This window comes from Lepisosteus oculatus, chromosome 12 (genome assembly GCF_040954835.1).
Source record: "Lepisosteus oculatus isolate fLepOcu1 chromosome 12, fLepOcu1.hap2, whole genome shotgun sequence".
NCBI classification, from domain to species: domain Eukaryota; kingdom Metazoa; phylum Chordata; class Actinopteri; order Semionotiformes; family Lepisosteidae; genus Lepisosteus; species Lepisosteus oculatus.
This window is the reverse complement of record NC_090707.1, coordinates 9,786,132-9,812,828: the sequence shown is the minus strand read 5'-3', so window position 1 is coordinate 9,812,828 and position 26,697 is coordinate 9,786,132. Positions and strand designations below refer to the sequence as shown.

Genomic DNA, 26,697 nt, shown 5'->3' with positions numbered 1-26,697 from the left:
GCAGCAACAGCGAAAAAAAAAAATTAATGTCATTTTTCCTGTAGGTAAACCACATTCAAAGTGCCCAAACCATTGTTTATATATTTTTAAATTCCAATTTGTCCACGGTTTGTCCACAGGAAAATCAGACCCAAGTGCTTTTCCAAATTGGAATGTAAAAGTAACCTCCAACAACATTCTCTTCATCTCCTACTTGTTTCTTTTTTTTATCAATGTTTTTAAACCAGCAAAACATGTCCAGGAGTAAAGAAATGAATGGAGACAAAACATTTGGAGGAATTAGATTTTCCATCTGTTTTCTGGAAATTGTGCTTCCATTTATCCTGATATTGCTGTTCACCTCAGACTAAAGTAACAGATTTTATACAGTATCACTGACAACCTGCAAAGAATGGCTTTAGGTTCCTAAAGATTTTAACAGAACCATGCTGCAATTATTCTTTTTGGAATTATGTCCGCTGTATCCTATTTCAACATTGTTCGTAGTTACTTATGACCTCAATATTGGGCAAATAGTTTGAAATTATACATGACAAATCAGTCTTGCTGAGTACATTTCAAAGAAAATTCTAGAACCATTCAAGATGAACTGGAAAAACTAAGGCTGAGAGGGGAGTGAAATTACTGTTGTTGTTGAGGAATTGTCTTAGTGGGCTAAATTGACACTAGTAGATCAGGTGGGGAGCTGCGTCAGCAAGCGTAGGCTGCAAAGGAACAAGTAATAGGTTTAAAAGGAACAAGTAATAGGTTTATTCCATGCTGAAAAAAAGAAGAAAGAAAACACAACGTATCGGCCGTGGAGCCTTCTTCAGGTGTGAGCTTCTTCGGTTGTGCTCACACCTGAAGAAGGCTCCACTGCCGATACGTTGTGTTTTCTTTCTTCTTTTTTCAGCATGGAATAAACCTATTACTTGTTCCTAAATTGACACTAGTTGTTGAACTTGTTTGCAATAACGCTCTAGATAATATTTCTGCAGTAGAGCTAACCTAGCAAGCTGAAATAGCTCTTGGCTGAACTCTTTCTTTTAAAACAATTTGTATATTCAATTTTTTAAATCAACAGGGAATATCATGGTATGACTAATAGCAAATGTGATTATTACTCACCCATTTTCAGCTTATTTACAAAATGCTGAAACATTAAAGGTTGTTTCTGAGAAACTGAATTCATGTGGTCTGTACTGCATTCTTCAAATAAGAAAAAAAACATGCTACTTTCACTTTTACGAGAAAACATTTTCAGAATGTATGGGTTTTTTTTCAGGTTGCACATAATTTTCACTTAGTGTTTCCATTACTTAAGTTTAAATATATCATTTAAATAGTATATCAATTAAGTACATTTATATACACAAAGCACATGTATTATTTCTGCATACTACTACATAATAGCATTGCTAATATTCTCTTTCTATTAATATTCTTTAAATAATAATAATAAAAAAACAGCTACAGTTGAAATCAAATAGCAATGCCACGTGTGCTTAAAAAATGTAAGTGTTTTTGTTTATAATCCAAAGTAGGCATTTGTGAACACTGATTACCCAAGTGATTGACCTTACTTCCTTAACACATACACTAAATCAGATTTTCTGGCTAAAAATTCCTGATTTCTTTCTTCTCTGGGCCTAAAGCATGGCCTTGCTTGGAAGGAACTAAAAGTACAAGAGAAAGAATATGTTTAGTTTCTGTTTCATTCTCTTTTCAAATTAATTTAAACTCAGGGAGGTACAGTATGTTGTCACGCTCTGCAGATTCATTCACTTCTTGACTGAACATCACAGCTGAGATGCAGGAAACTGTTGGGGCTGGATAGACATGTTATAAATACAGACATTTTAGATGCAACCTAAACATAACCCACACTTCTTTTTCCTATTTCTATGCATACTTTGTGCTAATTGTATTAGAATGCCATGCATTGACAACAGTGAAGCAGCTTAACATTTTGAGTTATCTTCAAGTAAAAGGGGGAAAAAACACAACTCATTTTATAGTTTTACTTCCTTCCTGTTATCTAAGACCGACATGTGCCACCAAAGTGTCAGTTACACATTAGAAGCATGTCATCACACATCATTGATCAGTCAAAAAGAGCCAACTATTATTCTTCCTCAATGTGTAAACAGCAAATTCAACCCCAGTAGATAGAGGCTTTGCTCCTGACAATGATTGTGAACAAAGGGCGTGAAGTGTGAAACTCTCTTACATACAGCTGTTTGCACTGATAAGTCTGTTTATTGTCTGATCTTGGCAATCCTTTGCTAGACTGACCAGTCAGTTCAACTAAATTACAGCACAAACTGAATAAAACTCCCTCGCCCATTGGCACACACAAAGACAAAGAAGAACTGGAATGCTACCAGGCCCTAAAAGGACAACACACACTGACTTCATAATTTAATTGCCAAAGCAGTAACTATTCATAAATATTTACAACTTCCTACACAACGACATAATATAATTTGGGAGGCTTGCTCTCTGTTCCTCAGGCAGTGGTTGAAGATCACCAGTAGGGTGCCAGCTCTACTGAGTTTCCACCACTCTCCTCCAAAGGAATTAATTGTTGTTCTGATACTGGCGGGTGTTTGAATTCTGGGATCTGATTTCTTGTTCGGGAGAAAATGTTTGTTTTTTAATCTCCGGGTGTTTCTTGAAGTCTAGCAGAAAGTGCAACTCTTTCTCAACTTCTCTGCTCTAAACTGATGCGAGGACATCATAAATAGAAACATGGGGTGCTGCCGTTTACCTGGGAGCAGTCCTGATCTGGTGCAGTGAAGCAGTGGGCTGTTGCCCAGAGCTCTGAAAAGCAGCAGAAGAATCAGAAACGACAGTTAACAGAATGCTGCCAGAGAGATACGCTTAAAAAGCACTGAATGCTACTCCTTCACAACATTCTCAAAATCTCAAGGGATAATTTTAGTACTCAGCTGAGTAATTTCAGATTTTAGTACATTTACCTATTACATATTTTAGAATTTCAGTGAAATGTTATGAAATTGTTATGTACTATATGTTTGTGCATATAATAATGAACTTTATTTTTATAGAGCCTTTAAAATGACTTCTCAAAGCGCTTTACAGGGAGAAAAAATAAACAATACACAGTGAGAGAGACAGCATTTTTACAGTAACACTGCAGGTTTGAATACTGCAGGCATGCAAAGGAACAAAACGAGAACAAAGAAGGTTTTGGGTCTAGACTTGAAAGAGCTCAGGGAAGGTGATTTGCTTATATCTAAAGGGATAGAAAGTATATGACAATTTTAAACTTTTTACTTTTAAAATAACTTGAAACTTTGGAGAACGTATTTTAGACGTTCGGGAGGAGACAAATATTTTCTCTCTTTTAACTTCCGCTCTCTTACAACTCGCCTATGCAACCCTTTGCGCTCCTCACAGTTCGTTGAATTATTACCTGGAAACACCAAACAGCCGTGATCGCCATTCAAATAAGAATAAAACCCACAACTTGTATGGAAATGAAGACATATAAAACCGTCGCCTCTGATAAAACACCGAAATAGAAACAACATCAGAATGAGGAGGTTAATTTAAGTCTAAGGGAGTTGAGGTTATGGCACAAGCACTGTCACGCCATACTTGGGGAAAAGAGGTATCCTAGCAAATCTTCAGGCCGAGGAATTCCGCTTTATTCTCAGGTCTAACATGTCTTTCGACATTTGCTTAATGTAGCTGACAATCCGAAAACGTAACGCTATTTAGTCTCTAAAAGGATCGTAAAACGGTGTGTGCAGTTTAATGAATTCTCAAAGAAGAACAAAGTAAGCGAAGCAAAAGCATTATATTTTTAACGCCACCCGGTGATTTCTTTTCAATCTGATTTTCGACTATCGTTTATTTGTTTTGTTTTTTCATTGCGTTTGGCAGTGACTTAGAGCGGAGGGACAGAGATTTGGTGTCTATTTTTTTTTTTGCAGAACTGAGTGAAATGACTCGTTGAATGTTTTTTTTTAAATGAATGCTGTGAAAGTGGGATAATCTGTCACAATTACGTGCTGACCAGGCTCTCGTGTAGCTGTTTATTTTTGTGTGGTGGTTCAACTGGGATGAGTGATCAGTCAGCGATCTGATGTCAATGGCAGCCTTGTGTAACGTGCCATTTTTTCAAAGAAAACCATCCTGAGCCGGAGCGATATGTGCCAAGGATGACCTGAGATTGTTTATTTTTATATTTTATTTTATTTTTGCAGTTGAATGTTTGCACAGCTTTAAGCCTTGCAGAGTACCATGTACTTTTCCTCTGCAGTCCTGATGTGCACAATACTTATGTGAAAAATGTCATTATTTAATGTATTTTGTAGAGAATTAAATAAAATATCATACTGTGTATCTTTTGCAAAATAAATCTACACCTTTTCACAAACAAAAAAATATATATTTAATGTTCTATCCCAGTCTTTACTCACTACACACAGTATAAAAATAATGCTTGAATAAAAGCGTTTTCTTCACTTGTCATCTTAGAGCAAAGAAGACCACACAGCTATAATTGGGCTGTGTTGAAGCATTATTCAGAATGATAGAACTTTTCAGCCATATTTAAAACCATTAGTTGAGCAAACATTATTGTCCTTGCTTGCTGCTACACCTCATTTCTCATTTAAATCTTCTCTGTATGCACTAATGCCCTTTCTGTGACTTAATAGCCATTTCTCTTTTCCGGCTAGTTACACCCATTCAGATACTTTGCTGTTCACGTTATGCTGGCAACCGGAATCGCCCTGCACCTGCTGACCTCATTTAAACAGCGACAAGGCTTCATACAAAGTGATGGAAATCCGAACTCTATTACAGCAGAGACATTAAGCTTTCTTTGGATTCCATTTTCAATTCAGGAATTGGGAATCTACTCTCCTGCATGAAGCCCCTAAATCTTTGGCCTGGATTCTTTTGAGGACACCTTACCAACAGCAAGAGAGAACTAAAAAGCAATATCTTTGCACGGTACTTGTTATGGAGCTGATCGCTTACAGTAAATGCAAAGCACTGATTCCCTCTTACACACTCTCTAATGTTATTCTCAAACACCTTGTACGCTGAAAATACTAGCTACTTTTTAAGCCTTACTTTTAAGTACGTTTTTTTACGATATGCCTGGCATTTTGACAAAACACATCCCACTGCAGTGTTATCTGTTTGTTTCCTCTACAGTACGATCAATTTTATTTTGCTCACTACTCCCTTCTGTTTTGCTTCGAAGATAAGTTGTGAGGTCCAAGGAATGTTAGCTTAACCACAACTCAGGACAGAAAATGACAAAGGAAAAATATTTATTGTTTTCTTAATGAACATCATCCATATTTTCGTTTTAGGGAAGATTTCCCCAAGAATTTTGTTTCTAGTATAGTTTGCCATTAAACTGTTGTCTTTGCTTGAAATAATTCAAGGTTATTTGTTATTCTTACATTTTTTGGAGAAAGAGGAACCTAAAATATAGAGGGCATTCCTTTTCCCTCCTGCAGAAAATAATTTGTGATAACACATGACAGCTTGTACAGTAAAAAGCTTTGTAAAGCTTGTACTCCTAAAATGAAATTCATTACTTCCAAGATTATTTCTTAAATGTTCAAAATAACATTCCAATTGTGACTCAGCAAGCTTTAAAAATATCTGACAAGAAAAAGCTTTTACAATATTGTAAAATATTGTAAAAAACATTTACAATATTGTTATTTTTCTCGGAGCTCCTTCTTGTGTCGGTTTTTTAAATGTGTGTCACACTGCACAAATCATGAGAGACCTTGTGATTAAACATTTCATGGACATAAACAGGTCTTAATTTTTCTACACTTCATTTTATTTTTAAAAGGTAAGAATTTTTTTTAATAACTCAGATTCTGTTAAATATTATAGTATGCTACATACTTACAAATATTATAGAATGCTATAGTATGCTAGGTTTCTAAACCTCACATTTTACAATAAAGTCATTTTAATTTAAGCAATATTCTACTTCATGCATATTTTTCAATGTTTATATCTAAACATTATATATATATATGCCATTATGAGTAACGGCAAATGGAAAGACACTATCCTCAGGGACCCATCCACACCTCACTGAGGTTTGTATCACCCACTATTTCATAAAAATCCAATAAAATTTTCCCCTCTTATTATGAAAGTAGACTGTCCTCACACCTTGCTAATTATAAACCTGCATAATTTGCTTGTACAGCACGCCTTCCTATCTCTAATTGCATAATCATATTTAACCTCAAGACTGCAGGCAAAACTGTGAGTCTCCCTACTGATTTTTTATTGCAGGAAAATTCCTCAGGCCACTTTCAATGAAGGAATTAATCCCTCCACCCCTCGTAAACTAAATTATTGAGCTTCAGGGAGGTGAGGCCTTGGCTTAAGGGACAGCAAAGAAAGACACAATGTTATGTGTTTTAGCTCTGTTTATTCTGTTCTCATTTTCTGAAACATACAGTATAATAACAAGGATGTTGCTACTTATTTGAGTTTTGGGGTAAAAGCTACATTCTCATTAAAGTATCTTATCTGTGTTGACTGGAGACAAATAAAGAAGCTCATCGTTGGCCTTTGGGTCCCGCAGCTTTTGACACAAAGAAACAAATGGATTAAAATGAAAGTTTCTCAAAAAGCCAAAGTAACGTAGACAGTGACTGGCTGAGACTGACTATGTTTTCTTCAACAAGCAATCAAGTGAAAAGCTGACTTTATTGCCCTAAGAATAGTAGTTGAAAATAAACATTTCATGATGACAGACATACATCCATTTTCTAACTGCTTTTTACAATTCTGGGTCATGGAGGTGCCAGAACTTATCCTGGGAGGCAAGAACCCTTCATCATGATCATTCATAGGTAAGTCCATTCATGCATCCATTTTCTCACTGCTTTATTCAACACAGGGTGTTTATCCCATGGGTTGGTCTGGTTGTTGTTTGATCCACTTCAGACGGTTGATTCTGAACTACCATCATAATGATCAATTTGTGGTGCAATTCATGCTTACGTGTGTTTTTAACGAGCCCAGAATCAGATACGCATGAATGGGATTGCCCTTGGTTGTGCAAAGGTTCTCTCCTGGTGTTCTGGCTTTGTTCTCTGGTTTAGCAAAACCGACGTGATGCTGGCCCAGAATCCCAGCAGTACAAACACTCTACTGTACTCAATCAGTGAGGCAGTGTGTCAGCTGTGTACACTGAAGCTGTGTGCTGAGATCTCCAAGATTCTATAAAAGTGGCACAGACACACTAGAGGCAGTGTTTGCAGTTTGTGAAGACAAGGGAAATGATCAAACATGGTGGGCGGCGTAAAATACTGTATGTGATCCGAATCTGTGTGCAGTAGAATGTACTGTGAATGAAAGTTGCCTGGGCGTTTGCGGTTCGGGAGTCTTTTCGGTGTTTTTTTCTTGGAAGAAAACCTCATCAGCCAACATCTGTCATCACAGCAATTAGTAGTAGGCATTCACATTTTTCAAAAAGAAAATACAACTGTGCTAAAGCTATTAAAAAAGCCAAATGTTGAGAAGTTTACAAATTTTGTGAAAGCACATTCATCTGCAATATAAGGAGGACGACACTTTGTTTCCTCTTACGAATCAAGGAGGCTCCCTATGGAAGATGAATACTATATGTGCATTCCAAACTTAGCACGTCTGCTGGGAACTGGAAATTACTTCATGGTGTGCGTGTTATGAAAGACAAAAAGCTTAAGAATGAACATTGCAGCCTGTCAAGTGCACATATGTAATAGCCCAGTGAATAAGGCGATCATATCCATACGCATGTCAAAAAACAAGATGTGGCAAAAGAGAGTTCTCTATTCTTCCATTCGATCTACAAAGATCAAGCCTACACCTTGTAAATACCCCAGAGCAGTCTCTTAATGTGTTAAGAAAATGAACTGGGTGTTGGAAAGGAACACAGTTTGTGCAAGTTCAGCTGTGTGTCAGGCACCAGTTCCTGATAATCTTTTGTTTACTTGGAAACTTGATTGTATATTTGGTACACACTGTAGGGCACAATAGGAAAAAATGGCAGAAGTGTTTGGGTGTTTAACTCCCAAGCCTCTATGTTTGACCAACCAATCCGTCAAAACAGACCTCAATAGCTGAGATACTAAGGTGCTTTTTTTAGGATGTGACCCAGAATGAAACTCATGTTTGAGTGCTGAACTTCTGGCTAAGATGCAAATCAATCGTAACATCTAAAATATTTTTTAACTGCTGAAGTCATCAGGCCCATATCGCTGGGGAAATTACATTTTTTTGGAATGCAGCCAGAACTAGAGAACAAAGTGAATACTTGAAAGAAATTCCTATCCAGTTTCAGGTCTTGGCTCTGCCTCCTGCAGACTCTCCAAATGAAACGAATAAGCCACTGTGAATTAAAAAGAGGAAAACTCCGGTGGACAGGATGAGGCACTCATGACCACCAGGTCAGAAAAATAGGAACATGGCCTGCGTGTTGGGACACATAATAAATTTTAAAAGATTTTGAACAAAAACAAAATGTGGAAAGGGGGCTATTTCTGAAAATGTTCTGAAAAGGGGCTGATTAAACAGATTTTGAAAACAAAAATGGACCTACGATCTACATCTAAACTGCATCTAGGATTGTACTGGAAAAATAAAGTTTAGGTGTATTTCTTTCAGTAAGCACCGCTTCTATTCTATTTCTGCATGAAAGTAGCCAAATATGAGTCAGAGGTACGGTATCTAAGTTTCCACCCATCCCCACAAAATAGATTTCTTGAGTTCGGTTAGACCTGCCAAGTGAAAGACAAGCCTGATCACTGACAACCTGGGAACCCGGGAATGACATTGAACAGGTGATGTCTGAAGCGACATTTGAGAGCACATCCAAAAGTGCTCCACCACAGGACACTCCCAAAATTGTATTCACTAGGAATAACAACACTCGAGAATTAAGGGTACTGAAAGGATTATGGAGTGTTCTAGTCAAAATGTGGGTTAACCCACTTGGTTGAGGGCTAACCTTCTGGCCATAGGACGAGGAAGCTGGGTCCACCGTGCAGAGTGAGGACTGAGGAGTGACCAAGGGGCAGCTGGAGAGGTGGAGATGGGGTGGAGATTGGATGCAAAAGTGAGGCAGAGAAAGGGATAAAGTATAGTATTTATAATGTTTTAGGCGACTATCAGAAGTGATTGTGATGTAATGATTCTGTTTGAATTTGGCTGTTGTAATCGCCCCCAAACCTTTGTTATAAACTTGCACACGAGTTCAAAATTCATTATTTTAATGTACAGTGCTACACTTTTTTTATAAATATTGTTCCAGAATAGCTTTCCAAGAGACGTGTAAGTACGAGGAAACTGTGAACTCAGTAGTTCAGAATCCCTAGTGCAGACAGAATGATAGGAGTAATTAAATTAGATTCTGATTATTGACTAAAGCGTCTTGGCTGAGGGAATAACAGCCTGACCCCAAGGCTGATGCCACTGGATCTCTCCCAAACAGATGGAATAAGCCGAGGGCCTGCTGTGTGGGCAATACGAGGGTGAAAGGGCAAAGAGCCAGACACTGGAGTGTGTTAGAAACCTGATGCTTCTGCCAAGGTGAGCTGAAATGGGCGAGGTTAGACATGCTCTCTTTCCTAAATGTAGTTCCATGAAAATAACATACAGAGAAGAGACGAGGCCCCTGGTGTGTATTCAAGCTCCCTTGTGTGTGTGTGCATTGTTTTACAGTTAGTATTATTCAGTTTCAATGTGCCAGCCCCCCTGTAGTGTAATTGAAAGCAAACAGAATCCAATTTAAAAGGCAAAATTCAAATTAAATGAATCATCAAAGCCTCTTGGAATAACAGGTTTTACTTTTAACTCTAAAGACGTTTTCAAGCAATGCTCCATACCACAGCAAAGGGCTAATTTGTTGTAAAAACAATAAAACAATATTAGCATATTGCCACCATGTGCAAAGAGTGCCATAATTTAAGCACAACAACCAAAACAATTTTTGCAGCTTTTCATTTGTTTGAAATTTTAACCATAATTTGTGAAACCCGTTGTAAACTGTTAAAAGAGATGCAGGGGTTTAAATCAAACCCAGCAGGCCCAGATTTCCCTTGAAGGCAACAGAGATAATACACAATACAGGCACAATACAAAAGGGATTTTCTAGACGCAAGCAGGAGGAATTTAATTACTGTTCTTTCTGGCAGGAAAAAGAGGAACACAATTGACACTAGTGGAGGAGAAGGCGGGGGAGTTTGAATCTCCTACATATTTTTTTATTACCGCTTTTATATCCTAAGAATGGGTTTGTCCATCCAGAAAATCTGCTATAGTGGCTGAAACAGCTGAAACATCAGGAACAACACTGCTGTGAATGACGGTGGCTCCACTACTGGTGATTAGTGCCAAGAGCATCCCAGTGAGATTGAAGTAACAAGCGTCAAGTTTGTGCTCTTTTAATGATCTTCAGAAGACCAATTTACAATTTTATTGTACCTTGGTTTTGGAGCCGGGACTGTTACAAGCATCTGTGGGAAGGACACACTGTCCCTCAGCTACTCATGGCACTGTTTGGCATGGTTCAGCAATACCAGCTTCACCCCGCACCCCTCCCCCTGCATAAATAAAAAAACAGGTCTTCTATTAAAAAAAGCAATAAAGTTGCATGAGGCTCATGCAAGCAGGCCATCCTGTCTCCAGAGTTTTTTTGAGGGGGAGGTGCATCTGTAGTCTGTCATCAGTCAGGCTAGGACTTTATTACAATATGATATGGTAATGGCTCTGTGAGAGAAAACACAGACATACTAGTTAAAGCAAAAAAAAACCTAGACTCTCCATCATTTAGTCTTGATGGCATCTCAACTGCATCCTACTCAATGATGACACAACTATAAGAGGGAAAGACTCAATGTTCTAGGGATGAGGTGTTATTTAAAAATGATACACAGTGTATCGAAGCAGATGGTTCAAAGAAAGTGGTTTATATTGTGTTTCAAAAGTAGATTAAAGTAAAGAGTTCTGCTTCTCCCTGATCTTATCATAATAAGTTCTTGTATGGCATACAAAAATCTACAGTACGGCTTTAGGTTTGAGGGCTTAACCAAATGATGGCACAAAGTGTAGACTGCAGTTTTCAACACTTATCTTTTCTTTGTTGTCGTTCAGGAAGTCTCAAGAGTTACCTTCATTTAGTTCTTTTAAACAGCTGCACGATCTTTATATCACTTGATTTAACAACTGGTGACCTTCTTGCAAAAACATTAACTAATCTTACTTTGCCTAAACAGTGGATAATGTAAAGGATTGATTATATTTAATGATATTCAAACAGCACTTCATAAAATGGTACAGTGGAAAACACATACAAAGTACATTCAATTGCAATTTAACTTACTCAAATTGTTTGATCTGTCGAACCTCATCAGTCGTTTGATCTTGCTATAATGTTCTACTACACTTCAAGCCTTATAGAGAAACTGTCACATGGCTGCCAGAGGTAATGCACTTAGTGATAACACTAGACATTACATAAATAATTTAAATGGCTGTTTCTGGCATTGTATGTAAGTGATAAATGTTTAGAGAGCAAGAAAGAAGTTTATCTAAACTTTTCAATAGACCAAAATCCAACCTAAACAAACATACATTATGGTATAGATGATGAAGTGCACTGTTCAAAATATTTAACCAAAATGAGCTCAAGGGTTACAAAAACTTTCTCGTACTCCCCCTGTCTGTAGATAGGAAAGCTGTGGCAAGCACTTTATAAAGACAGAAAACACTTTCTCTTGAAATATTCAAGTGACCACATCTGTTTTTATTTAGGTATCTATGTTAGGGCACACTATTTACAAAAGAAAACTGAAAGCACCCCAGGTGAAAATATGACTGCTTTATCATTTGTGAGGTATACATTACAGTATACAGTATAGAAGATCAGAATGGAGTGAACTAAGTCATCATTAAGGGTATATGAGAGAATGCTCAGAGTACATGCTGCTATGACTGATACTTGTATTTAAATTACAGAAAAAAAGATATTTAGTCAAGAAAGATAAAGCTTTATTTCTTTGCTTGTAATTTTTCCTTTAAACATCTGACTAGCATTTGTCACTTTATTGAGTTATTCAAGCACATAAAAGTAATGAATGAATATATCATTCTTGCCTTGAATCAGAATGAGGCTGAGATAACTGTGCTTTCTCCACAGAGTTTTGGCTGTGTAGAAAAAGGAACTGGAAAGCACTTTCCCAGAGCCTTCTGCTATTCTAGTAGCAATGTGCTCAAGACCTAAAAAGGCTGTTTGTTCTGGGTTTAGTTTCACTTAACAGAAGTCTTTGGCTCACACACTGGCATTCAATTACAGGGCATTCTCATGATTCATGCATTCAGGAAATAAAAAAAGAGTTCCTAGACTTAGATGTCAATGAGGCTGTTTTGATGCAGAGAAACATCCCTGTTTTTCAATTTTATGTTTAAAATAAGAATGTAATTTTGAGCAGCACTGGTTAATAATGGTTTTGCTTGCAGGAGGGTTCTAAACGATCTGGTGTCTCCAGAGAAGTCAGTAAATTAGTCACAGCCTGGAACGTAAAATCTAATTATACAAATCCCTTCCAATTTTCTCTTTGAATTTAATCATTCGCCTTTATACTCAATATGTCAAAATCTGTCAGTAGAATCTGTACTTTTCATGTATTTTATTGTTCTAAAAAAGAAATTTATACAAATATCACAAAATCTAAAAAGGTTGAAATATTGTGCATTGCGTTACTGTCACAATTAATAAAAATATATGTGTTACTAGGCAGCATGTATCTAGGTAAAAGGGAAAGAATGTTTTTTTTTGTTCTATACATGGTTTAAAATATGACCAAATCATTTACTTCAATGCAGCCATTTTCATGGTCACAGGGCAGCCACAACCTATCCTGGTAAGAAACAGACACAAGGTAGAATACACTCTGGATGAGCCACCAGTCCATCACAGGGTACACAGAGACACACACACATACAGAGACAATTTTCCAGAAGCCAGTTAATCTACCTGTATGCCTCTTGACTGTGGGAGGAAATCAGAGGACCTGGAGGAAATCCATCCAAACATGGGCAGAACATACAGACTCCACACAATTAGCACACCAGAATTGAACTCAGAGACCCAGCACTGCAAGGCAGCAATGGTAACCACTGAATCACTGTGCCGCCCATTGCTTTAAGATGCTTTGTACAAATGTTCTTCAGCTGTTTCAAACTAAATGCAACCATTGTGCATTTAATGGCAACAGATGACTTGGGTTCTTTCATCTTTGTGCAGGGACTAATATATTTCCAGGTGGTACATCTTGGTCTACTGCATGAAAAAAAAGAAAAATGCCTTCTAAAAGCCTCCCAGAAAGATAAATCTCACTGTGGATCAAGTATTCCTTTAGATTTTTGTTGTGAAGATGTGAAATCTAGTGTTTCTATTATGAGTGAGAATATTAATTAGCTCTTTGTGAAATCACAGTACTACTGGAGATGAAACACATTTTACAGACCGTCTTATAAATTATTCTGACTTAAAGTTCAAGTTAGCCAGAGTTACTTTCGCCCAGAGAATCCTGTAACTTATTAAATTCTCCACATTCAAAACACATAGCAGTTAAAAGTCCTGTTTGTTCCCGTAGATATCTAAGCATCTGAGCATTTTAATATTTATTTTTCTTTTCAGTTTTTCAGTTTATGTACACACATAGACATAGACCCACAGAGCTTGCATATGTGTGTTTCTCTGTGAGTGAGCCTGGCTCTGCTCTCTGTGTGACCTCAGTGAATACCACATGAGTGTGATTGTCATTATAGACGTTCCTGAACCTCCTGGCAAATTCAGCAGAATCTCCTTTTGGCATTCCAGCTGACTTATTGTTTTTTCTGCTTTTAACCTTCTTATCTAAGGCGTGCTTAGCATTATCTCAGCAATATGTCCTGCTCTGTCCATAAGACTTATTGTGAAGCTGTACTTTACAGATATATGTGCATACAAATTTTAAGTGCATACAATCTTGTCAAGGTTGAAAACCTTTTTCCTTACTCCATTTTCTGGATGTTTAATTTTTTCCAGCGCTTGATGATTTATGTGGGAGAATATTGTATGGTTGAAAAGTAAGGCAGCAGAACGCAATCTTCTGGACCCTAACACAACATCGTTGACTTTATCAGGTGAAAGGTGGAAGCACGCCTGGACAGTGTTTTCAAACACATATATCTGCGAATAAACAAATTCCACAGCTTAAGAGGGTTGTGACCATCACAGGTGTCTTCAAACACAGCCATGGCAATTGCAGTGGTTGAGAAGATGCATTTCCTTTATTATCTCACAGGGGCCCTGGTTTGTATGTGTATATCTTATTGTACAGTAAATGAATCCTTAAAAAAATGACCATGAGAGAGCACTTTCTTGCACATTTTTGCCACCCTATCTATGAGCCAAATAAAACCCCTATATTTGCTTGAAAACGAGTGACAGAAGAAGTGCTTTGTTTGGCTGCACCCCAACATGTCAATTCCCAATAAAACACATTCAATATCCCTTTCCCAAGTCTCTACTGTAAAAGTTGTGCTTTTAACACAGATAATCGGCTACATTAATATTGCTGCAGCTGGTTATTATTTTATTCCCCATGAAATTCTGAACAGATACAATATGGACAGGCTACAGTATACAATGGGAATACTTTTGCAGTCCCACACGTTGTAGATGAAAAGCATTTTGTATCAATCAATTAAATTTCTGACAGGCATCTGGTTCTGCTTGGCACAAAGCAAGAGTACATGTTCATACTGACATACAAACATACAGTTTTGTCATGTTCCTTCACCATTAAAGTTGAATAGCCTTCTGTACTTCTGTCCAAAGTGCAGCAGTGCTCTTCTGCTGACAGTTAGACACTGGGAATTGACTGATTCACCCACAGGATTGAAGGTCCCAGGTGACATACAGCTGATCCTTGTCCAACCTGGAGGGTATTTTCTTCCAAAGCTGCGTGACACATATTCATACCCCGGCGTCCTGGCCAAATTTCCCCGTTGGCCTTTACCAATCATGGCCTCCTAATAATCCCCATCTATGAATTGGCTACATTACTCTGCTCTCCTCCCCACTGATAGCTGATGTGTGGGGAGCGTTCTGGCGCACTATGGCTGCCGTCACATCATCCAGGTGGATGCTACACATTGGTGGTGGTGGAGGGGAGTCCCCATTACCTGTAAAGCGCTTTGAGTGGAGTGTCCAGAAAAGCGCTATATAAGTGTAAGCAATTATTATTATTATTATTATTATAATATTACACACAAATGAACGACCTTACATATCCTGAACTCTGAAAACTATAATAAAAAAAATTAAAACATATATTGCACAATGAAAGCATAAACATTACATATAGTAAATAAATAATATGACAAAACGTGCCTTTGAAGGGCGTGTGGTGGAGCAGTGGTTTGGATTGCTCCCTCTCAGCGTTGGGGTCCTGGCTTCACTTCCTGGGGTGCTATCTGCATGGAGTTTGTATATTCTCCCTGTGTTTGCATGGGTTTCCTCCAGGTGCCCCAGTTTCCTCTCACAATCCAAAGACATACTGGCAGATTAATTGGCTTCTGCCATAACTGGCCCTGTTCGAAGTGTGTGCCCTGTCCAGGGTGTATCCTGCCTTGCGCCCATTGCTTGCTGGGATAGGTTTCCGGCTACCTGGCGACACTGTGTTGGATAAAGCAGTTAGAAAATGGAAGGATGGATGGACTTACCTGTGAATGGTCATTATGAAGGGTTCTAATAATGCCTTTGGAATGTTGAGGACTTCATTGTTTGAGGCTCTTTCACATATTTCTGCTAATGTTATAACCTTAGGAACTTTCTTGTGCCAGTCTGTCTTGCAAGGGTATTAACCAAATGGAAAGCACAATAAGGCAATCGTGACTCCACTGAACATGTCGCAGTAACTGTGTACATGAGGCGGAAAGGGAGGATGGTGTGTGGTGGCCCTGATTACTCAAAGATTTACCATGGATTTTGGCAGACACTATATGACAGCCCACACTCAGTTCCTGTTCGACAGATATTTGTTCCCATTCATTTTCTGAATCAACGTGAACACTATATTTAAATCTCATGGAACCTCTCTGTTTAAAACATGGCATTGGAAATATCTGTTGGGGTTTTTAACAATGTACTAAAAAGTGAACATATCAAATAAAGATGAGATGTGAAGTTCTTATGAGGAATTTTCCTGTAATCAAGGGATTTTTTAATATACCAATTTCAATGGCAAAATTAAATATTTTTGTCTTTATTATCATGTTCTGAAGTATTTGTTTTTTTTTAGTTTCAGGGGTCTTTTATTAGTATGTAGACCATTTTTAAGTGAAAACAATAATGAGTGGAGAAATACTCCATAAGCAGTTGTTATTTGAGAGCATTTATTTATTATTTGAATCAGTCTCTCTCCTGAACACAACATTCAGTGGAATGGAATCCTCTCAGACCTTTGGGACAGCACTTTGGACAACATACACAAGAAAATTGCACAAAGAATGTTTAGAACAGAATGTCAGAAGCACTATGGATTCTTAATGGGAATTACTATAAAACATTACAATACACTGTTATTACAAATTAATGGAGGCTAAGAAATGTGAATTACAGTTTTTAAGTAATATGAACATAGTACTTTCTCCAAAATAAGTATTATTATTTCCCATTTATTAATTGTGTAGAATACTCAGTCCAGACATATTTACAACAAAAGTCAGTCTTTCTCATTCTACCGAGAAAACATTTGGACTATGTTGCGTGCTTCCAGACAGCAGAAGTGACTGAGTCCTATAATGTTATATATATATCAGTGTTTTTTTGTCTTAATGAAGGGTCAGGTCCAGACTTAAATCATACAGCGTTTATTTTAGTGGCTTTTCTCTCATATAGTGTAACATTAAAGAGTCCAGAAAATGTTAATTACACAACAGCTTGCTAAAAAATACGTTCCATTCCTCTTACAGACACAATAAAATACTTTTCAAACTTAAAATCATCTCCTCACTACTTCTGCAATACAGAGAACTGACAAGCATGTTTTACAAAACCTCACAGACTACATACAATAAGAACATAAATATGTCAAAATATATACAAAATATATAACAAATCTGAATACTTAATTTATCTCAAAAGGTATTTCCCTTCTAAGTATACACACAGCACCAACAAAATAATATACCACATAGTTTGTTTCCCTTCTGGTGTGTGTGGTTGCCGACTCTCTCACACTCTGCCTTTTCTTTTATAGCTCTAGGCAAGAGAATACTGGAATGAGCACCTCCACAAACATTTTGTCTTCCAAACCTTCGCATCCAAATAGGATGCCACTCACTGAATGGCACTGAATGTTGGTTTGTCAAAGGAACAATGGAAACCACATTGTGAAAACAGCCCAAGACTAGTACAGTCCCCCTGTGCACTTCAACAATACATGAAGCCACTGTGCTTTGTAAAGACCTTGCCTTTCTAGCATTTCAATATGCAGTAGTGATAGTTTTTTACCACATCTAGTGGACAAGCAGAAATATAGACTACTGGAAGTGGAGAAAGTCAAGCTTCATATTAAGCTTAAGGCGCAAGTGTTTGTAACAATGCTTTTTTTTGCTTTAGCAGAAGCATATATATTTGGTCACAGGATTTCATAGCAATTTACATGTCTTATCCTGTTCAAGACTACTGTCTACTTAAAGCTTAGGTTTAATGTCCAAAACTCTTAGTTTTTTTTTTTCAAAGTTTTCTTTCTGTGTGGAGCTCTAACAACTGAGCCTGGTTTTCCACAGCAGAGTACTCTGTCTCAGACACTTTAGAGGCATCGATGAGCTTGGCCAGGCCTGTTTTGGTGGAGTACTTGAAGATGAAGGCCTTCATGAGGTCATAGCGGTAGTTTCGGTTGATGAAGTTGTAGATGACGGGGTTGACACAGCAATGCGTGAGTGAGAAGCACTGAGTGAACTGCAAAGCCACGTACAGAAAGTTCTCAAGCTCACAGCTGAAAGGAAGGATGCTGAGCAGGGAGAGAGCATCGATCAGGAGCACCACATGGTAAGGCAGCCAGCAGACCAGGAAGACCACAATGTAGGTCAAAATGATCTTACGGCTGAGCCTCCTTTCCTGATCGGTGGAGGAAGAGATGGCCCCAGCCAGGAGGATGTAGAAGACTGCAATGACAGGGAAAGGAATGGCAAAACCAAGAATGATGAAGCTCATCTGTATGCCCACCACCCACTCTTTTGGGCTTTCTTCAGGGTACACTGGGCGGCAGAAGGTGCTCTCACTGTGCCCTGATTTCACTGTCTTAAGGAAGTAGGTGTCTGGGATGGAGGCAGCCAAGGCCAGCAGCCACACCAGGATGCAGATGAGCCTCCTCACTATCTTCTTCCGACGGCTGTTGGAGTCTCCAAAGAGGACCACAGAGAGGTAGCGGTCCACGCTCATGCAGGTGAGAAAGAAGATGCTTCCAAAAAGGTTGACACTGAAGATGAGGTGGGTCAGCTTGCACATGATCTCCCCAAAGGGCCAGTGGCCGTGCTGCACCAGAGAGCTCACCCAGATGGGCAAGGTGGTCACTACACACAAGTCTGCAATGGCGAGATTGAGGATGTAAAGGTGGGTCTCATAGCGGTTCCTCTCAGCACGCAGGTTCACCCACACCACCACTGAATTGGCCACCAGGCCGATGATGAAAACAAAGATGTAGAAGATAGACATTGTGTAGAGGACAGCATTTTTGTTGAAACTGATAGGGCACACTACTGTCTCGATCACCTTACTGGATAAATTGTCTTCCCGGTCAGTAAAGTTAAGATCCTGAAGAAAATCCAATAATTCTTCCATGTCGATACTCATTTCAGGTCGATTTCAGATGTCTCCTACAAAACCACAAATAAGAAGGTGTTGAAGGTTTACATGAACAAAGTTACAAAAAGCTTCATGGATCACACTGAACTAGAGTATTCCCTTATATCCATTAAACACAGAACTGAACCAAACATTTAAACAACTTCTTACAAATGGTAACAATGACAATTATTTTAATTGATATCAAAATATCAGGGGAGAAACAATATAAATAACATAAAAAAAATCAACAAACTGTACAAATGTATGTAAGAAAGCGGTGTAACAATTGTGTTTTTGAAAAAAATCGAAATATGCATAATCCATTTTCTAATAAAAATGTGTTAACCTCTCAACAACTGTAAGACCTTGCAGTGTCTGGAAATGTTAAGTTTGTTACTGCTTTTTGTCAATTCATTTTTCCTTTCAAAAACTGAGTCTAAAACACATTGGTAAAAATTGGTAAAAGCTTCTGTGTATAATATATATATATAGGTTTCACATCCCCGTTAATTGTTCTAGATAATAACAATGCTGACTTTTTATTTTAATGTTTTCCAGTCATGCTTTAAAAGGTGGTGCCATAAAGATTATGAAACGAGATAGTGTTTCTGTGTTTTTTATTATTTGCAAAGCTGGATAAAATAATAGGCCTTGCCTGTTTCCCCATCATATACAAAACATTTTTAATCGTTTCCACATCAGTCCTAATCTGTCAATACCACCGAGTATTTGAACTGAACTTGTCCTTGCCAGGAAGTTCAAAGTGAGGAATTATCAGACTCTAGATGCCCTGTTTTGACATCTGAGTTTAATCTACAAAAGAAACTAATGAAATAAGAATATGCTTGTGGCCTACTAGACCCCTAGGGAGCTGGAACGTAGTTCAGTGTGAGGGAGGGCTCTAATGCTCTTTGTTTTATCTACTGTATATCAACATGAATTATTTCACTTCTTTTTTAAAAACCTACAGAATACATGTATGGTATTATGCATTCACTGTTTCTAATCGTACTGAGAATGCATAAGCAAAAACACACTTCAATAGCTAAAATGACATGAACATAAATATGCGGTTGAAGTTTTTCATTATAAAGGGAGCTGAAAAGTGTTAAATGGAAACTATAAGACTACTTGGATCCAAACAATTTGGAAAGCCACTGTTGACTAGGAAGGTACCTTGAAGAAGAAAATACAATCACGAAAAATCCTTTATAAAAACCTACACAGTTTTCACAAAAAAGTGTTTTAAAGCAAAATTAGGAGATGAGTAGCAAGGCTAAATTCTTTTATTTTTAGGAATGCAGATTTAATGAGGTTTTTGAAACCAGTCAGATCTTCAATGCACAATTTACACAAGAGTAATGTATATCATTGTATTGCAGGACTGTGGGACATTAAGAGCCTTCACCTCTGTCCCACATACAGCTTCAGAGCTCACACTGCTTACTGGCAAGCTAATCTTTATGATAAAAGAACACACCAATTCTTCTTATGTGTAATAACATCTTGAGATGCACCAACATGAGAGAGTGCATTTACTAGAAGACTACCAAGTTAGTCTGGAGACAATCACATTTGAGAGCCCCAGGTCTAAAAGGAAAGAAACGTCTAATTAACAAATTTATACCTTTAAATTAGGTGCTCTGATAAACTGAAAGGCTGGACTGCAGTTAGAACGTAGGTGTAACAGGATCCTAGGCTCTGTGTCAAGTTAAATGTTAGTCCAAAGGGAGAAGAGGACAGAGGCCCGAGGGCTATGTACATTTAAAGCCTATAACTGTCTGCAGCCAAGGTCATAAATGATCCCTAAAGGCTACATTCAGCAGTTCTCGACATGCAGTGTTTGGGAAGCCAGCAGGCACACTGGGAACTCTTTTTGATGGCACTCTTAATGTTATGGCTCCATGCTGTGTTTGTAAGAGTAGAGTGAGACACCAGCACACTGGAATGTACCCCAAGGACATTATGCACCCAATCCCATTTTGTATTCTCACATAAGATGCTGCATATACTTACACAGACATTTACCTGCTTAAACTCTTCTCAAGAGGCTTAAATTAAAGGCGTTTCATGGAATACACAGTGAGTGACGAAATTCACACATGAACTGCAATAATGACACTGCAAATGAATGGTGCTATTTTCAGTAACTGCTTCTATATACATAACCATCTCTTCTAGGTCAGCTTTTGCTATTCAAATAAGAATATGGCTGATAAAGCAGATTCAAGGGACTTAAAATGATGATGGATGTAAGCATGGCACTATTATGAAACAGTCATGAGGTAGGACTACATGAATAAACTAGTTCTAGTTGATGAGGAGAACCACTTAATACTTAATGTGAAAGGAGATGTATACATACATATAAACCACAGCAATACTTTCCAATTAGGCACTATTTGAGGTTTTAGATGAAAGCTGCTAAGACGCTATTGTATACAAATATATATGATTCCCCCCCCCCCCCCCCCCATATTAGAATGTATAATTTAAGACTGTCAAACTATTCCAAGGAGCTTAATCAATTTTGAGCATTTAAAAGATGGAATTAAAAGGAAATATATTTTTCATCCACTGCTTCAGATTACATAATGAGATCGCTCACTTTAGCTGGCATTTGTCTTCCCCAAAAGTAATCAGAGCCTTGCAGAGACGTAACATTTCTCAAAAGTTATTTTTATTACGATGTTCGTCACTGTAGCCTGTCTGGACTGGTGAAAAGACAATGACTAAGCTCGTCTTGACACACCACAGACTGCTGCATGCCTGAAAAAGCTGACAAAAAGCAGGTTTTCACCCTGGGACACACGTGCACAAGACGATGGGTCAATCAAATTTAAATGAGTTATACAAACGTGATTTGTTCTTCTGAATATAATTAAATGTTGCTGCTCACGCTCCCAATTCCCTATAAATGGGACATGTTTACAGTTCAGAAACAGAACAGCCCTTCACCTCATCCCTTTGGCTCATCAGACCAATGCTTTTTAGCACAAAAGGCTCCCTGTCTGGATGCAACTGCTCCCAGAGGTCTGAGTTCTTGCACTCACACCAATGCAAAACCTGCCTGTACTCTCTCACTGTAAAACATATAGGCAGACGATTATATATTTCCAGCCTTTCAGTGTTTAAACATGTTAGGTGATATGCATGTGAGATGGTTTTATTCACTCTGTCAAAGAGAGATCCTTCCAATAAATTGACGTTTTATGTCATCAACAAGGAGTCTAAGTTAGAATAAGAAAGCCGTGCAAGTTTTGTGAATTTTAAATGTTAAAATTCAAAATAAACTAGCAGCTCTTGTGAATAGGTAGATAACCATTCCATTAGCAACAGCTCTCTGTGATCATTAGTGATTATTTTTTTAAACAATTTAAGATTGAAATCTAGGTTGGGAAAGAAATTAAAAATGTATTAATCTAGATTTTTGATATAACCCCAATCTAACTCAGCATTGGATTCAAACACATTATTGACACTATGTTACTACAATTATGACATAGATTAGAAAGAATTCATAAATAGAAAAAAAATCTTAATCTAAAGTGTGTCTTGAAAAAAATTCCACATGAAATAACATTTTTTTTACCATGAGAAAGATACAAATCATAAGATCTTTTGATTATATTACATTCTTTACCAGACAATGAAGCTTAGTGGGTCCTGAGAGGATTATGAACAGTAGGATCTGATTTCTTTACTGTAATAGCATTGTACTTGAAGCATAGTCTTTCATCAGTGCCACTTTTCATAGTCCAGGGCAGTGCTGAATGAATCAGAGAGGATGAAAAGACAACAGAGTGAAAAATGTTCTGGTTACATATGATCTAATTCGTAGGCTAAACTTCCCAACACACGCAAAATGTAAGAGCCTTTTCATTTAGGCAACGCTACAACCCACAACTCGCGTGACGTGACAGGTGTTGGAACAGAAATCTGATCCTTTTGTTATTTAATGGATTTGTTTTCAATTATTTAACAACCTTTTGAGCCCCAAAACAAAAGCCTTACCAGTGAATCACGGGTGGGTACTTGACTGCATTGTGTCGTAATAACCCCTTTTAAACCGCGCTCCTTTTGTTATTTTTTTTATGCATTTTCCCGCGATCTAGCTGTGTTTTACCCACTCTAGGAGGAGGGAACCCCCTTGTAATTTAATAGTACTCTTCAGAAGAAAGGCGCATTACCTTGGTTACAGTAAAGCACGCAAGCACCTATTTAGCTCTGCGCTCCCTGGATCGGCTAAACCACATCTCACGTAATGTCAAAACCGCACCACCAGCAGACTCAAAGGCTTCCCATCCTAACAACGTATTTTCAGAATTGTGGCAAAAACAATCTGCATCCCAGGCAATAACAGCTGCCGAAAGCGAAGACGGAGACATACTTCGAAGACTCTTTTCTGTTTATCTGTTAGAGATAAGTAGTTTTCTTTGTTTCCATTATCCGATGCATCCGTGAGTAACGTGTAGCCGCAATCTTTTAATATCTGAACACCTGGTTGCATTAATTAACGTTTACGTTTTGCTTTAAAATGGAGGATTACACTCGTGTTAAAAACAAAACACTAACTGGGCAAAGAAAGAACCTTAATTGCGCCGAAGTGTTAACAACCGTGATAACAGCTACAGTTTCCTTGCAACTGTTTCTTCCAAATAAGTTTCAAATTAGCTAGTATTAACATTAAAGACGAGACAAATGTACTGGCAAATAATGAAAACTGCAGCTCCCGAGTTACACTCGCCACACAAATAAACATAAATCAGTTAAAGTATCTAAGGCGAACACACGCTTGCCATTGAATCCAACCATAAATTGGATTTTCTGTTCCGTGTGCAAATTTATTCAGCTAATTCTTTCCTCAGCCTATTGAACTCAGCATTAAGGTACGGCTATTCGAAGTTCTCCGGATGTTTGACGCACAACTGAATTTAACGCTGTAGTTCGGTCCATGTGTAAAACATGTTAATTAAATCTGGGAAAAATCATTCTTTACAGATAACAGGAAAAAACTCTAAAAGAAAAAAAAAACCTAATGAGATTGTAGATTAGATATAGCGTTTAAGAGTATATGCATGTTTGTATCTCTATCAATATGGTATAAAATCCTTATTTAAGAATTACATTTAAGAAACCCGATTTTTATTAAACCAAGGTGAGAGTCCGCGCTACTCTCTTGCTTGAATAAACAACCCACTGATCTCAACCTAACCTCACTTTAACGGCAGCATATTAAGTGGCTACCGACACTACAATAACACCTTTGATATTATTGACAGAAAAACAGAGAGAGAAATTACTGGTTCGGGTTCATAAAAACGTGAATTCCCTCGCAAGTACATATCCCAGCTATCACACTGATGGCCATCTTGCGGAACCTGGCTTCACTTCAATGAAGACAAGTCTCTGGGGGGATGAGACCTCACTGTTAGTCTGCATCACCAGCTGTGAAAGGCAGGGGAGCTTTTTAAACTTCATTGACTACTAATAGAAAGCACAGTAGTGGGATGCACAGTTAATCTGAACAACGCCGCAGACAAATATTAGCATAATAATCGTCCCTTCACCAGATTCTCAGTAGGTCCGTCCTCACTCTTCAATTTACAGTAGTTTGCGCAGGCTTGGGTTGGCATTTCAAAATGAGTAAAATATCATATATTTATATCTAAATTTAAAAAAACGTTGCCAGATCTACAGCACTATCACATATTAGGCTGCACTAGTATGTTCAATTTATATCAACTACATTTATTCTTAAATCCAAAGCAATAAGTATCTCCTGGTAAAATACTTTAAAACCCCAATCATTTGCATGAACACAGCTCTAGCTCCAGAAACAACTGAACAAAACGTACCTGTGTTTTTGTGAAATCCTTCCTTTCACGTCTGATATTTTTGATTTGCGACGTGGACTATGCAAATGGAAACTGCGTGTTTTATATACTAATTCAGCTGATGAAGTACTTCGCCAAGTACCCTCCTCTCCGCACTGTGGAACTGCAGTCTTCGCCCCTGCACTTGTTAATATACTACGAAGAGCAACGCCTCCCTCCCTGAGCAAGTCTAAAGGGCTGGTTCATTGAACCCAATGCCAAAAAAGATTGACGAACGTGCTCCGAGTCTCCTTGCAGTCCCTCAGAAAACTCCCTTGTTGGATCACACAACTGCTTTGTTTCCTGCTTCTTGATTAGGAATCTTTGATTACTTATTATAACCGCATGAAACTACATGAAGTTGCTTGCTTTCGATTTGAAGGTTTTGTCAGAAAAAAGGCAAAACTAACTAATAATATTTCTGCTATTCTGGTAGGGAATAAACCAAATGTTTTTATTCCTGTGATAAATTTATAGGCTAAGGCTCGGATAGGAAAGAGAACAGGAAGACGTGTAGACTGCTTTTCAACGAAACGAGAGTTTCAAGTCTAATTTAATGCATATCATAATCATGGAAAATATGAATCCACTATTTGAACACATACATACTGTATACTCCATATAATAGTCAAAATCAAGTCCTTAATTCAGATGTTTTAAGGTTTCTATTTGCTCCTATTTCGGCTGTAACCGGATATGATAGGAAAAGACGATCGACGAATACGTCTCTATAAATTTGACATACGAATTAAAACATACTCATAACACTGTAGCAATTGTTTTTCTTTTCTCTTGGATCAATAATCAGTGTCATTTTCGAGTTGAATTTATACTAAAGATGCCACACATCTCTGAACGATTAGCTTTTCTGTAGACCCGGGAAAAAAAACCCGGTAAAAAAGGTAACGCTTTAAAAAATGAAGGTGCCGTGATAGAAGCGATTCAGCAGATACGTGGATCAGGAAGCAAATTAAATCTTTCAACACTCTATAGTCATATCACCTCGAATTCCACCTTACGGCACCCTCGGCTTCTTTAGCAAGGATGCACAGGGGCACAACTCTGGTTCAGTGATTGCAGTTTCACAATCACGCACAGCTCCTATTACCGATGCGCATGTTGTACACGATGAAAAAAAGGGCATTTAGGCAAATGCGCTATTTAGGCTTATATAATTGAAGATTCCTCAACAGGTGATACAAAAATTGACTAACATCATCCGGGCCAGCTCCGGACAACCACATTCAAAGCCCGTGACCGACTAGAGCAGATTGAAGATGACCCACATCAAAACTGCCTGGATTTAGTACAAAATGGTACCGATTCTGTTTGTATTTTTCAAAAAGACTTTTACATGACAACTATTAACTGTTATTACGCCTCACACGTGTTGAGAATGCTTATTAAAGAAACTAGAGATAATCAAAGTTGTTGAAATTAATAAAGTGTAAATTGTCTCTGCTAATGTTAGCGCTTATCGAGTAGATATTTAATAGAGGTCTTCAAATGTATTGTAGAACTCATTTTGCAGCCCTTGTGTTGACTTCGTAGGTGTTGACAACAGAAGAAAAACTAGTTCGTAAAATAACATCTTGTAGAATTTTAAGAAAATATTGATTATTTAGATAAGAAGCATGGGCATCTCCATTCCAGTGCTTCATTTTCGAATACGCCTTTTCCTGATATATATATATAGGCTTACGATTACTCGACTGTTATAAATCAACCTTACTTTCTGTGTCACAGGAGCTTTTGATATGATTTTCAGGCTAAATCTATTATACATACATTTTATAGTGTCGCTGACTGCCACCAGGGGTCACCCATAATGTATAAAGACTAATGTCTGCGTAGAGCCACACGTAGACGCGCATACTAAATCATTTGCATGCGTATAGACAATAATAAGGCACACAGAGAACTGTTTAC

The 26,697-nt window shown here is 37.9% G+C and overlaps 1 protein-coding gene across 2 annotated transcripts; it reads right to left on the bottom strand.

The window, feature by feature from the left end:
* Positions 1-16,417: 16,417 nt before the first annotated feature.
* Positions 16,418-25,062, bottom strand: ackr3b (atypical chemokine receptor 3b). 2 transcript variants are annotated; one of them, XM_006636418.3, is made up of 2 exons: positions 24,751-25,062; positions 16,418-18,921 (listed from the first exon to the last, which is right to left on the bottom strand). In XM_006636418.3, the coding sequence occupies exon 2, from the start codon at positions 18,896-18,898 to the stop codon at positions 17,780-17,782; it is 1,119 nt and encodes a 372-aa protein (XP_006636481.1). In that variant the 5' UTR covers positions 18,899-18,921; positions 24,751-25,062; the 3' UTR covers positions 16,418-17,779. The 2 variants fall into 2 exon arrangements, with proteins under 2 accessions (XP_006636481.1, XP_015214024.1); XM_015358538.2 differs by lacking the exon at positions 24,751-25,062 and adding an exon at positions 22,536-23,984.
* Positions 25,063-26,697: the final 1,635 nt, after the last annotated feature.

Coding starts and splice junctions, on each gene's coding strand:
- ackr3b (XM_006636418.3), bottom strand. CDS start 18,898: ATGAGTATCGACATGGAAGAATTATTGGATTTTCTTCAGGATCTTAAC.